We start from the raw sequence: 14,997 nt of genomic DNA on the forward strand, positions 1-14,997 counted from the left end.
GATTCCAATAGAGGCTCTAAGAAGTCCATTATGAGTGATGAAGATTAGGAGGAAATGGATTTGAAGGCTACAAGTGCGATACAGACGGGTTTAGCTAAGAATATTCTTGCGAATGTGCATGGAATGTCGACAACCAAAGAACTTTAGGAGAAGCTCGAAGCGTTGTATCAGGCAAAGGACATCTCAAATTGACTGTACCTGAAGGAGTAGCTTCACACGTTAGGAATGGAGGAAAGTATGAAAATTTCGGATCATTTGAGTAATCTCAATAGCATATTCTTTAAGCTAGAGGAAGGGAAGATAGATGACAAAGATAAGGCCCTCAGACTCATCTTGTCACTTCCACCTTCTTACTTCCACCTTCTTATGAACACATGAAGCCGATCTTGATGTATGGGAAGGATACTTTGAATTTTGTCGAGGCTATTAGTAAACATGTTGTCAGAGAAACAGGTTGAAAAGTGAAGGGCGCTTCACATGAAGATTTAGTATTGATAGCTAGCAATTGGAAGAAGAAGAAAGACTCCGTACAAAAGAAAGCTTATTGCTGGGGATGCGGACAATCTGGGCACATGAAGAAAGATTGTCCTAAGAGAGCCAGTTTGTCAAAGGGCTCTAGGCCCGATCCTGACAATATTTCTCTCCTCAGGGGAGAGGATGATCATTATCTTTGAAGAGAGATAGAAATCATCCTCATGGTATGTTCGCTTTAGGATGTGATATTAGTTTGGTTCCACAGGTTTTCACACGGACATTGTCTTGGCGATTATGCAAGGTGTGTTTGTATGGTGGAAGTTATGTCGATGGTGGAAGAACTTCCAAGTGAGCCAAGTAGGTGGAAGTTGCACTGTAAATTTCAGCAGAATTTATCGACATGTGACGAGGAAGAAAAATATTGGAAGACGACATTTCAAGTGATCTACTTTTATGGTGTAGGCTATAGTTCTCTGAATTGAGAATTATGATTGTCGGTGAAGACAATGAGTGGAGTAGAAGCTGTGAGTTTTTCAATATCTTGCTGTGGAATTTGTTGGGTTTTAGCAAAATATTTTTTGGTATTATGGAGCAAAAATAGGAAATTCTTGTCCTATGAAGAAAAGGATACTAACGTTAGTCATTTATAAACAATGTGGGTTGACTAAATGATGTCGGTTTTATGGTGAGGTGCCTTATTTTTTAGAAATGTCATATTTAGTGTCGGTTAATAACCGACATTGAAACATACGAATTAATGTCGGTTAGAAAACGTCATGGTAATAAAAGAAAAATAGGCGCGCACGATATGTTTTAAAATTACGTAATTTTAGAATTGAAAAATGATGTCATTTGCATTTTAAATTAAAACAAACATTAAATACATTATACAATGTCGATTAAAAACCGACATTAAAAGCCAAAAAATAATGTCGGCTGGGAAATGTCATGGTAATAAAAGAAAAATAGACGCCCTAAATTAACCTAATTTAGGAATTGAAAAACGGTGTTGTTTGCATTTTAAATTAAAACTGACATTAAATACATTATACAATGTCGGTTACAAACCGACATTGAAAGCTAAATATTGATGTACTGTTTATATACAAAATACGACTCGTTTTGTCGACATTAAATCGTGAGTGTTTGGATTCAATGACGATTTAGGCTATAATGTCAGTTTTAAAAATATGGGTATTTAATGTCACTTCAAAATCGACATCAAATATGGAGATACGGGGTTGGTTGTCAAACCACATTGAATGTCAAAAAATAAATAAATAAAAAATGACAAGACCTAGAGATACACAACGACATGAAATATTAAAAAATTAATTAATTAAAAAACAAATACAAAAACCAATTAATTAAACAAAAAGAAAAATAAAAAAAATAAAAAAGGAAATAGATGTAGCCCTAAATTTCTCTCTCTCCTTCCTTCCTCGTCGTATCTCAACCGCCGCACCCCTTCCTTCCTCTTTGCTAAAGCCCGAACGACACTCTTCGACGGCGTGACTCTAGCCGCCATGTCGAATCCCATCCGACGAACCACGAACGACAACATCTCTCCGATGGGTTTCATTCAAGCAGTGGTACTCCTTGACAACGCTCCTTGCACGAGCAATACCCACGTTGATTGGGATGCTCGACCGCGAGGATATCCCCATTCAGTAACATTAAACGATTTATGAAATCAGGCCCATAAGCTACAACACCTTCAACTCAAGAAATCCCACATGTTTAGAATGTGATGCTGTAACATTGAATCACAAAATTCATTTTGGTCTAAAAGCTATATTTTGTGGTTCAAAACTAGATCTAATCTTCTCTACATCTTCCTTTAAGTTCAATAAATCTCATTTTAGCAGTACCAAAATCTTCCTTGTTTTGGTCTTAGCGTTCACCGCGAGAGAAAATTATGGGTTCTGAGACTTTTGTGGAGATCATGGCAATTCTTGTACCATCTGTTGGAGTTTTCCTTTCTTATGGTTGTGGGATGATGTCTTGACTCAAGTTCTTCCTATTTGTTTTTTCAAATAATTTTGCCCATTAGTTTGTTACTTGTTTTTGAATTTGAAAGTGCAGGTGGAATTATAGATTTGTTTGTTGCTCACCAGATTGGGCTACATACTTGGAATCATATATTTTATTATTTTTATATAGTAGCTAGTTGGGTAGAAAAGGGAGAGGACAAGAAATTGTAGCTTTGTGAATGTTTCTTAGCAATTTTTAGCTTGTACAAAGTTGGTGGTAAGTTTCTGCTACAATAGTAAAAATAGGCATATTATCAAATGTTGAGAAGTACTTATCCTATATTCTAAGTTGGTGGTTCATCTAGCTTTTTGTTTAAATCATATCTCTGTCCCTCTCAAAATGGAAGTAATGTTTCAAAGATGTTAAAATTGGTATGAAATTTGCCCCAAGTTTCTTTTTGTTTAAATTGGTGTTTCCTTTAGATAATAATTGAGAAGTTGGCACCTCTAATTAGTTTGTAATTTGCATTCTATATTTTCAATTCAATACGTTTCTTGCATATGCCTCATTGATATTTTCTTTTGGTTATGTGTTGTTGCTGTGCATAATAATATGATTTACGTTTTAGACTCTTTGCACATTGCTATAAAAGAAGACATTAAATATGTTGTCAATACGTAAGTATTATCTATATTTTTAGTTTGACACATTATGTGTAGGATTGATAACTTTTTTTTTAAAATATATTTAGGACTCTGAAATACTGTTACACAAGGTAGAAAAAATCCTACTTGGCTTCCTGTACGGGTAAGTATAACTATATTGCTTTATGTTATTATATTTTAATAAGTCTAAAACTTAACATTTTTATATATGTATAGTGCCCACATCAATCAGGATCGATAGAGTGTGGATATTATGTCATGAGGAACATTCGACAGATAATGCATAATCTAGACACTCCAATATCTAATCTTGTATGTCTTTCATGCACGCTCAAATTCCAATTCTACTTTTCATATTTGAATTAACATTATATAATTTATACTTTTTTACATGTAGTTCAATTCAAAAAAATCGTATACTCAAGTCGAACTTGATGAGGTGCGGGATGAATGGGTTGGATTTGTTTCAAACTTCACTTAGTTTGGGATAGATATTAAATATAGTTTATCATTTTAGCCTTTTAATATGTAAAACCTTGAGCTACTCATTTTAGCCTTTTATCATTTAGCCTTTTAGTATGTTTGCAAATCATTTATATGTTATTTCAATATGCATTGGTTGTATTAGTGAGTTACTCGACATTTTACTCAGTTTGATCATTTAACACTTCTTAATATTGTGGTTGCTTAATTGTTGAATTCTATTGGATGTGTATTAGAATTAATGATTGTGTTGGTGGTGTGCTAATATTTGTGTTGGTGGTGTGCTGATAAGGTGCTTTAATTATTCATTTATTTTTGTACGATTGTTTAGCTGAAAATATTTTGTTACAAGTCTTTTAGGTATTATGGTATGTACAATATTTTATTAATATTTTTGTTTCAGGTTTTTACTAAAACAATGTCAGTTCTAAACTGACATTGTAATTGTGAATATAAACAATGTCAGTTGGCTACATAACGATGTCGGTTCTATCAATGTCGATTATTAACTAACATTATATGGACAATCAATGTCGGTTTGAAATTGACATTACCAACCAACCGACATCGTAGGCTACGATGACACCCGGGTTAATGTCCGTTTGGAACTAACATTTAAATAACCGACATCAAACACATACAGTGTCAGTTTTATTGATGTCGGTTGACAAGCGCCATTGTATGAGAAACGACATTGTGTGATACGATAACACCCGAGTTAATGGCAGTTTGGGAACCGACATCTAATATGTATGATGTCAGTTGACAACTGACATTATAGGCCAATTTTGTAGTAGTGAGATTTTTAAACACTATTACCAATTTCTACCAGGAGTAGGATATTGTTGTCTTATAAGAATTACAATATTGTTTTCTTCTAAGAATTAGGATATTTGACCTCTTATAAATAGAGATATGTTAAGGTTTCATTTGTACATAATCCAAATAAAAGTTTTGGGCAGTGTTGAAAAGAATTCTGTATCCCATGAGTTTAGTGAGTGTTTTTATTCCTGTACCTAAGTATAGTAGCTTATAGTATTTAGAAGCTAGGGGGCTTTTATTGGGACCTCTAGGGGATATTTTTGGGGAGAGTTTTGTATTCCACTCCTTAAACAGTTATTAGTGAATTATCCACATCTGAGTGGAAGACTGGACGTAGCTCTTATAGTGGTGAACCAGTATAATTTTCTATGTCGTTATTGTTGTGCTTTTACAGTTTTCTTCCTATTTGCATATTTTTTGGTTGTGTTCGGATATTTCTGTGGAAGGGGAAATTATTCAGTATTCTTGGGTTTGTAAAGAGTGCAAACAAAGTCCCACATTGGCTAGCGAAGTAAATGATCATGGGTATATAAGAGAGGACAATTATCTCCATTGTATGAGGCCTTTAGGGTGAAACAAAAAACAAAGCCATGAGAGCTATGCCCAAAGCGGACAATATCATACCATTGTGGAGATACTTGGGGTACAAGGGGTACCATTGTCCTTAACAAGTGATATCAAATTCATGGAAACCTAGCTGTGTGGGGTAGGAATCCTTAAGGGGGCTGAACAAGAGTGATTGGGGTAACTTGTGGATGAATCTCTAAATCGAACAAAGAGTGCTCTAGTGGGGGAAATGACATGCTCTGTGCTTGAGTGACGAGCAATACATGTGCCCTATCAAGTCGGGGTAATTGATAGGAAGCCTATCACAGTCGGGTAGACTGTTCCCAACCGGGAGTAGAGTGCATGACTATTCGAGGCAAGATACAAGTAGCACTTTGTTTGAGGGGAGGATTGTTGGGTTTGTAAAGAGTGCAAAGAGAGGACAATTATCTCCTTTGGTTTGAGGCCTTTTGGGTGAAACCAAAAGTAAAGCCGTGAGGGCTATGCCCAAAGCGGACAATATCATACAATTGTAGAGATACTCGGGATAGTAGGGGTACCGTCGTTTGTCCGCATTGGAAAGATACAAGGAGAGTATGCTCACCAAGTAGTAGAAGTTGTCCCACACCAGTAAGGCTTTAAGAAGCATAGTATACTACCTTTAGTTAACTGAGCAGTATTTACTTTGAGAGTGTTTTGTGTAATTGGGGTCAGGGAGAGAAATTTGTTTAATTGTAATAATGTTTCACATAGTGGATTTTCCTGCGATAGAAGTTTTATGTGTTGTAAACTTATAACTAGCTACATATAATATATATTATCGGGAAAGTCCAAGATGTCATCTCGAAGCACAACATGCCACACTATGTGTCAGTCTCACACTCTTGAAGTCACTCTTTCCAACCACAACAACATTTCAGCATGATATTCATAGCATCCAACCACAACGTCAACATTTCATAAGCAATTTATCAACATTAAATTCATAAAAAGTCATTACAACGAGAATCCAACAAGTTTTCAACAATAATAACGTAGCTAGTTAAGTCACACATACATGAATCAAGTTTGAAAGGGTGTTAAAAGGTCTTGTTACCTACTGACACTTAGTGAATCAGTGCTAGTATCAAACTCTAGGCACGAGAGTTGCAGATTACAAAAAGTGCCGAAGTAACGTGGGGCGTAACAGTGGGACTTGAATCCTTGCAGATTTCTCGAATCATCGTGGAGTCTTATTGTCGGGTCGTTGCTGCATGTCGCAAAGGATCGCCACCTCGGCATCATGGCGGTGTATGGGTTGCAGCACATCATCGGGGTAGTGCTGTCAAAGGGGTCACATCGTTAAAGGGTTGTAGATTTACTCGAATCGAAAATGGGCGAAGTCACGTGTGTGGGGTTGTACTTTTATTTATTCAAACCTTTCCAAACTAATACCCTTGGTTATTCTTCAAAATATTATATTTTTGCTAAAAAACGTGTGGAGGGCTTCGAAGAAATAAAAAATAAAATCTAAACAAATTTTCAGTTAAAAAAATAAATAAAAATTAAGAGAAAGTATGGAATTCTAGAGACTAATATAAATTAACTCATCTAACTAACGATCACGTGTTACTGGAATGTAATGTATGTTTATCGTTGTTTGTGGTAAGGGAAGAATTTGAATACGTAACTTAAAAGTAGTGTACCCTAAAAACAATATGCAGCATTATAGGTGGGGCAAACGTAGCGGATCCATTGAAGCTCAATAAATGATGCGTACAAATATCATAATAATCCTAGAATAGGAAAAAAAAAAGCCTCAGAAAAAACAACACAATTCGAAATAAATAAACGAGATAATTTTGAAAAATGAAAAAAAGAACACCATGTGATTGTCGAAGTTTCCTGGCCGTATTGACAAATGCGATATATGATTGGACTACTACGTGAGGTATTTGTAGGACAAAAGACAAGGGTTGGAAGGGAACGTGAGAATTTCAAAAAGTGTGAAAGTTGAAAAATTATGACCCTTCGTGACACTTAAAAAAATCATAACCTTGTGATAGATTGTCATTAATGATGAAAAGGTTGTTAAATGTCCATTTTTTCTTGCCAAAATCGTGGCTCCAACATTTAGTGAAGATTTTTAACTTTCATTGAATGAATATATATATTTTTTTTTTCAATTTTCATGACAGCTCTAAACTGTCATAAATTTTAAAAATTCATAAGTTACGGTTTTTTTCCTACCAAAATCACGTCTTAATTATTTATGACCTTTCGTGACACTTAAAAAGTCATTACCATGTGTGTTCAACAAGAAATTAAACAAAGAGAAAATTTGAATTAATGAACTTGTATTTGTATTTATGTATGTAGGTATTACAATTTCTAATGTATAATTCTCTGATTAATTCTCTCAAATGTAAACTTTAATTCAATGGCTTGTGAGCTTGTTCTTAAATCAATGGTTGATGTCTTCAACTTCTTGCTTGTTGAAGGATCTTTAAAGTCTTCCACGTTGAGCTTATTGAAGACTTTGACATCTGATGAAGTTCTTTGGCTTGTAGTTTTATGAAGACTTTGCGAAGTCTTCGGCTTTAAGCTTATTGAAGAATCTTTAAAGTCTTCGGCTTTGCGCTCATGAACTTCTTTAGCTTTGCAGCTTGGTGAGGTTGTTTAGCTTTTTCGGCTTTGCAGCTTGTTGAAGTTATATTTGGTCAATTTGATGAAGATTTTGTAGTTTGATGGAGTCTTCAAGTATTGTTACTTGGGGAGAGAAGATTCAATGATTCTTGAAGTCTTGTACTCTTCAAATCTCGAATTCTTCAAAGTTCTCTAAATCACCAATTCTATTTATAGGGTTTTGGTGGGTCTTATATGGGTCATGGGCTTAATGGGCCATGAGTTTGGGCCCAATCTTTTCATGGGTTTTGATCCAATTAGTTGACCATAAGAAAGACACATGACATAATTAAATTCGTCGATTTAAAAATTAATTTAGGGCACGTGTAATTTTATCATTGTTTCAAAATATAATTTTAACTTGTGACGTGGAATTTAATAATTTGCAAAAATTTCTCCTTCAACAATGTGAAAACTAAAAAAAATGTCATTATGATGAAAAGTATATGTCGTTTTTCCTGCTGAAATCGCACCTCCACCGATTATGAAAATTTTCAACTTTCATTGCATGAATATTTTTTTTTCAATTTTTATGACAGCTTTAAACTGTCATAAATTTATAAAAATACATAAATTACCACTTTTTTTCCCGCTAAAATCACGTCAAAAGTATCTGTGATAGTTCTTTTTTTCCGTCTTTTTTACTATTTACAACGGTCATAAAACCATATATTTGTTTTTGTAGTGCGTATGTTCAAAATCATGTTTATACAAATTTAAACCTCCGACATAAAGTTCCCGATCGGGCTCCTGATATTGATTACAAAATATTAATCACATTGAGTTGTGTGACATAATAATATTTCAAATCGACTCTGATATTGATATATATATGTTTTTTTTTTTTGCTAACCATAAAATGAATCTAAATTACTTTTTCTATACTCAGATAATAATGTATGGTAATTTGACTCTGATACTTATATATCTTCACTAATTCTGGTTAATTAATAAGTATTTTAAAAAGAACAAATAAAATATTGGATGTTCATTGATTTGTGTGAAATAATTTAGAAAACAAAAAATGAATTAAAATAGTTAGTAATAAGAGATTAGTTGCGACATAATTGAAAAATTACAAATAATACAGTTGGCACTGGTGAAGTAGTTGTTATTGTGATCTCAACATCGGAGGCAGTTTATATATAATTTAAGTTAGTTAACAAATATATAGAAAATGAAAAAAATATTAATTTCTCAATTAATTGTGTGAAATATTTTATAAGAGATACAATAATTAGCCATGAGAGATTAGTTGTGACATACTGACAAAACATAAATAATACAATTTTTTAGTTTAAAGATAGATATCACACTATCAACTTTTGATATGATAAAAAGTCTCTAATTTATCATTTATTAAAAGAACAAATATATATCTAATTTACTACTTTATGTTTGGATTAGCCACAAATAACATAATTAACAAAATAGTCAGGATCTGAGAGGTAATTTATATATATATGAATGTGTTAATTCTTTGAAAAAAAATGGTTGATTTTTAGTGCCATTAATAGATAACTTGAAAATTAAAGAAGAAACGAAATATGAAGTACTCATTAAGTTGTGTAAAATATTTTTGAAAAAAGACAAAATAGTTAATAATTAAATATTAGTTGTGTGACAAATAAAAATAGTTAAGAGGATGAATATGTAGTGAAATATTTATTGTGATCTAAATTTGAATGATAGGAGTGAAGACGCAATTTAAGAAATCTTATTATTAATTTGTGGATTTAGATTTATTTAGTTTATAAACCAAGAAATCAAAGTTTTACTTTTTCAAAAATAAATAAATAAATAAATAAATCTGCCATTTTTTGTTTTTATATTCATTACACATTTTAGAGTGAAAATTTATAAACATGGTGTTCTAATAAATGCCTTAAAAATATCGGGAGGACAAAATAAATAAAATTTCGTAACTTTTGTTTTCAAATTGTATTTACAATTTTGTAGATTTTTTTAAACGAGGCTCTTTATTTTTAGGAATTAAGTCTATAATACCGACCAAAACATTATGATCAGTTTGAATATGTGTGTTATTATAGTTATGTAAGTCAAAAATTTTTAGTACAATATGTTAGGGAGGGGATTAGAACTCACAACTTATTCGTTAGAGATATATGTCAATTACCGTTGAGCTATGATCGTTTTCGCATAACTATCTACGTCAATTAAAAAAAAAAGAGTGTAGAACCATGAATTTTGGGCCAATCATAAACGGTCATGTCATTATCTATTTTATTTAGGGATTAATTATATATTAATCATAAATTAAAATTAAAGATAAATTGACATTTAAAATATGTAATTGGGTCCTATGAGTACTGGGCTTGGTTCACAAACTTGGCCCAAAATCCAACTTACCATAAAATAAAGTGGATTAATATTTAAATTTAAATAAATCCATTTAAAGAATTGGGCTTGACCCAAAATTATCTAAGCTCAATGGCCCACCAAAGCCTATGAAAACCTCTATAAATAGAGAGGACCTGAGTTCAGATTCGAAATTAATCAAAGGTCCAACTGATCACCGCGTTTGTATTGTAAATATGCAGTTACGCATAATCAAACCAAAATAATAGGAATTAGACCTAACGCGATTCAAAATAGAAAAACGGAAATCATTGAGATTTGTTTGAAAGAGAAAAAAGAGAGAGTTCCAAACTTAAATAAACATCCAAATTGCCCATGAATCTCAATGACCAAGAATTGGCAATTGACGCGGGAAGGAACTATGGAATACCTAGAATCTCACAGAAACATTCATTTTGATGAACAATGAATCAAAATTCATCTTTCTTGCTTAGACCAATCAAAAGAACTGGGGTTATAAGAAAGAGTTTGAAGCCGCCAATAGAAAACCGAAATAACTAGAAAAGTCCCAAATCAATCTTAACAGAGTTTCTAGTTACAATTATCTTTTGGTTCGTTTTTATAAAAAATGAAATTATCTAAAATATCATATATTTATCTTACAATTATCTGAATATCTTTTTTCAATATATTTATAGATTATTCGGTTTGTGAACTTTTAAATTGTTTATTCTAGTCATTGAATTTTAAAAAATAATTATTTTAATTTCGATTATTCTTTAAAAAGAACAGAAATACTTGTCTTAATGACATCTTTCGAAGATATGTTATTGATTTATTAAACCCAAAATAACATTAAGGAAATAAATTACTATGATTTAAAGTTTAGCACTAAATAATTAAGACATTTTAAAAATTCAATAACTAAAATGAAATATATAAATTTAGAGACTAAAATTAATATTTTGAAAGCTCAATGAGGGAAAGAATATAATCAAACTAGATACTAAATAAAAGTTAATTTAAAAAGTTCACAGTTGGCTGAAGTTTGTTTGAATTTTTTAAAGAAAATAATATTATTACAATTTATATAGTAGACAATATCTTTCAAACATGTTTTGAAGATAATTTTGAAATTGAATAAGTTGTAAATACAAATTTTTGGGCCCTATGTATATTGTATTAACATTAATTGATATGATATCTATATATAAATATAAAGATATATGTTGGATGCGAATCTTGGCCTGCCACGTGTCATGATCGAAGAGATGAGTTGAGTTGACACGCACATGAAATATGGAAATTGAACAAAAAACATTTAGGTCGACAGTCAGGGTATGACCTAAATGGCCGAGCCGACCTTGAGTAAAGTCCGTAACATGGTCTCTTTCGAACCCGACAACGCGCCACGTTTTTATGGTGTGTCAGAGTTTCTGTCGGGCTCAGTTTCTATAAATAGAAACCCTTGCCTTAAATGCAAGGTATGCAATCCTAGATAGAATCAGCAAGTTCGCTCGAACTACAACTAACTTGCTCGTTGGAGTGCTAATAGAATCAGCAAGTTCGCTCGGACTACAACTAACTTGCTCGTTGGAGTGCTAACTTTGTTTTGCAGGTCCTCCGAGTGCTCCGAGAGGCCGTCTGATAGTTCAGAGAAGAGCATCGAGTCATTCCGACCTACACCTAATCCGAACTCAGTGATTTCGAGCTCAAACAATATATATTGTAGATTCATCTATATTCAAATTGATTTATGTTATCGAAATATTTCTTTTTTGAAAGATAATTTATCCAAAATAATTTTCTTCAAGATCTAAGTGCGAAAGATCACCATGCACCTACTCCAACCATTAATGGAGGCCATGCTCATGCTCATGTTCATGTATAAACATTATCCAAGATTCTCTTGCCTCGAGCATGATTTCATGTTACTACCTTTCCAACTACTCAAATATTTGGTAATCAATCTAGATTTTATTTTATTTTTTTCAGATTCACTAAAATCAAATGAATTTAGTAAATAACCGTTCGACATTTATTTTTGAAAACTGTTTTTAGATTCTGTAATTCTTAAAATTCTAAAAACGACATTTATTTTTTAAAACTGTTTATGGATTCTATAATCTTGAAAATTCTAAAAATTTTCAAATTTGAAATTTGAAATTTTAAAATGCAAAATTACACTAAGATAGAAAAAGAATAAAATTTGATAAATATATTATATCATGTTATAATAATCTCATTTCATTTGAGTTAAAATTAAAAAATGGAACATATAATATATTATGAAATATATAATATTGTAAAATAATAATGCTACAAAATTTATAACATATATGTATATGTGTTAATAAATTAATTAATTTCATTTTAGATTGAACTAAATTGGTAGTTTTTTTTTGTAGCACACATGGGTGAGTTTCTACACCCTCTTAGTTGAACATATATGCCAATTGCTACTCCCTTGATAACTAATTAAATACCTAGTTTGTAATTAGAGTAGTTTACAAATATACTATGAAACATATTCACCAAGATTCAATTTATAAATCTTGTTACCAAATACATATATGAAAACACTAAAAAAAACATGTTTTGAAAAAAATAAAAGATTACAAACCTATAACTTTTAGGAGTAGTTCAATGGTAAGCATCATTTATTCTATTTTTTCTTTTTAATTTAATAACGATAGGATGTGAGATAAAACCATCAACCTTAGGATGGTAATAGTGTTTTGTCTACTGAATTATATACCTTAATTGAATCCTAAACTTATTATTACTTTATTCACCTTAGGTAAAATAATCACTCATTAATCTAACTAATATATCATGTCACTATCTAAAGTATTAACATTCATGGATTCCATCTCAAAATCAATTGGTCAAGAGAGTAGTTCATGTCTATTATAAATCATTGTAAGGTCCTTTCTTTTATCATGTGAGATCCTTAACATACCCCACAAGATCGTAACGACGTTAATAATAATGACCTTCTATTATTATCTCTTAAGTATATGAATAATAATTTTTTTTTTGATAAATCAATTTAATACCACCCTTACAAATCATGAAGAGCTAAATGCTCTAACAAGACAGGAAAGTCTGCTTCCAAGTGTTCTTCGTCCTCACTCGATGAAGCTCCTTGATCGAATGCATTAAATGTATTGTAATTCATTAATTGAACCGTTTTCGATGGTACTTTGGAGTGTTGGCGGAGTGGCAAGAGGTTTGAGTGATGACACCCAAGATCCAGGTTCGAAACCGATCCCCTGTGTTCAAAAGTCAAAAAAGAAAAGAAAAAAAGATTGAACCGTTTTCGATTTAATAGAAGATATTGTGTAAGGTTATTTCCTCGCTAATCAATATCTAAATGACATATGGTTAGTGTATTTACACGATGAGATTTTCGCCGACAACAATAAAAAAAAGTTTAAATTAAAGTTGGAAATGATAATAAAATTCAATTATTGAGAAGTGGTATGGTTGATATACTTCCAAAAGTCACACTTCCAATTGCAGCTCGAACTCGGCCTCGACCTCCCTGTTCGAGGTCAGAAATCATTGTACCTGATCGTAGAGTGAAGTCCTCTACTTATGGGTGGTAGTCCCGGTAATCTCGGGACCGATGGTTATACCCGATAATCACGCCGCTGACAGTAGCTCACATCGGCCCCCACCGAGCTTCCCGGTAGGTCCGTATTCTCTTCCCCAAACAGGGAAGATCCTAGCCGCTCGTTGATTACACGTGTACGATGGGGAAATTTTTCCGACGAGCTATAAATACCCCCAATTCTTCAGGTCATACCTTACGTTCCCTGAATTCTTGGAGTTCGATCTGAAGGTAGCTCGAACCCTTGGTAGGTCAGTGTCTTCCCTCACTTTCTCTTTCGAACGTAGTTGCCATGTCGTCCTCTTTTAGCAGCAACTTAGGATCCGATGAGGATTTAGCTTGTAGGTTAGAGTCCGAGCTCGAGGAGATGGAAAACTTTAGGTTCTCCGATGACGGGGAGGATAGTGATGCCTCCACCTCGGGTCAGGGTTTGGAATACCCTTTTAGGATACCTGAGCACTACCTCGGATCCCTTCGTGTAGGGGGTTCGCTATCCCTGAGAACATCCTCCTTAGGATTCCGGAGGAGGGGGAGAGAGCTGACAATCCTCCAGAGGGATGGGTCACTCTCTACTTCAAAATGTTTGAGTACGGCCTCAGACTTCCCCTTCACCCTTTCGTCCAAGAGTTTCTTTTCCGAACTGGGCTGGCTCCGGCTCAAGTGGCCCCCAATGGGTGGGGTGTCATTTTCGCTTTGGCCATCCTTTTTTGGTTACGAGCTCAGGATAGTGAAGACGCCGAGCTGTTGGACGTAGACCAGCTCCTCGCGTGCTTCGAAGCGAAAAGGATAGATAAGAAGCCTGGTCGGTTCTATATGTGCGCAAGGAAAGGCTCAGGCGGTATAGTTAAGGGGCCGACCTCCATCAAGGGATGGGTGAGGAAGTGGTTCTACGCTTCTGGGGAATGGCTTGCAAAGGACGAGTCAGGTCGTTCCTTCTTTGACGTTCCCACTAGGTTTGGGAACCTAGGTACGGAGTAGTTCTTACTTCTTGTGATAACTTTCTTTCTTGTTATTCAGGTCTGACTCAAATTTTGTCTTTGTGCAGTTTCAATTCGACCAGTCCCCGAGCTTACGCAAGCCTCTTTCGACACGCTGAAATATTACAAGAAGCGTTTTCCGAGGGGTAGGAAGGTCGGAACCTTGGTGACCGACAAGCTGCTGCTTGAGTCCGGACTGCTAGATTACAACCTCGCAGTTCGTCCCATTGAATCCTCAAGGCCGAACTCCGAACTTGGTATGCCGAGCTTGCTTCCTCCCTTTTTCCTCTAACCTTGTGTTGACCCCTGTTTTTATTTTGCAGCCATGGTTTGCGGATTTGCAAGCAACGTGAAGCGCAAGTCCAAGGGCCGAGCCCATGCTCTTGAGGCCGCCCAGAGTTCGAAACCACCCCTGCTGTGGTAGGGCCAGCCTCGGAAGATCCAGCCCCAGTGATCG

The 14,997-nt window shown here is 33.9% G+C and overlaps 1 protein-coding gene across 1 annotated transcript; it reads left to right on the top strand.

Moving 5' to 3' along the window:
- The first annotated feature begins 1,897 nt into the window (after nt 1-1,897).
- LOC148209984 (hydrophobic protein RCI2A-like) lies at nt 1,898-2,637 on the top strand. Its single transcript, XM_088126724.1, has 2 exons — nt 1,898-2,481; nt 2,571-2,637. Exons 1-2 carry the CDS (start codon nt 2,393-2,395, stop codon nt 2,635-2,637), a joined length of 156 nt encoding a protein of 51 aa, XP_087982850.1. The 5' UTR covers nt 1,898-2,392.
- Nucleotides 2,638-14,997: the final 12,360 nt, after the last annotated feature.

Source organism: Momordica charantia, assembly GCF_013281855.1.
Source record: "Momordica charantia cultivar OHB3-1 chromosome 7 unlocalized genomic scaffold, Mcharantia_2.0 BLBB01000007.1, whole genome shotgun sequence".
NCBI lineage: Eukaryota > Viridiplantae > Streptophyta > Magnoliopsida > Cucurbitales > Cucurbitaceae > Momordica > Momordica charantia.

What these genes read in the sequence shown, in the direction of transcription:
- LOC148209984 (XM_088126724.1), top strand. Translation starts at nt 2,393, where the DNA reads ATGGGTTCTGAGACTTTTGTGGAGATCATGGCAATTCTTGTACCATCT. An exon ending in GGTTGTGGGATGATGTCTTG is followed by an intron (nt 2,482 to 2,570) that starts ACTCAAGTTCTT and finishes GGTGGAATTATA; the next exon opens with GATTTGTTTGTTGCTCACCA.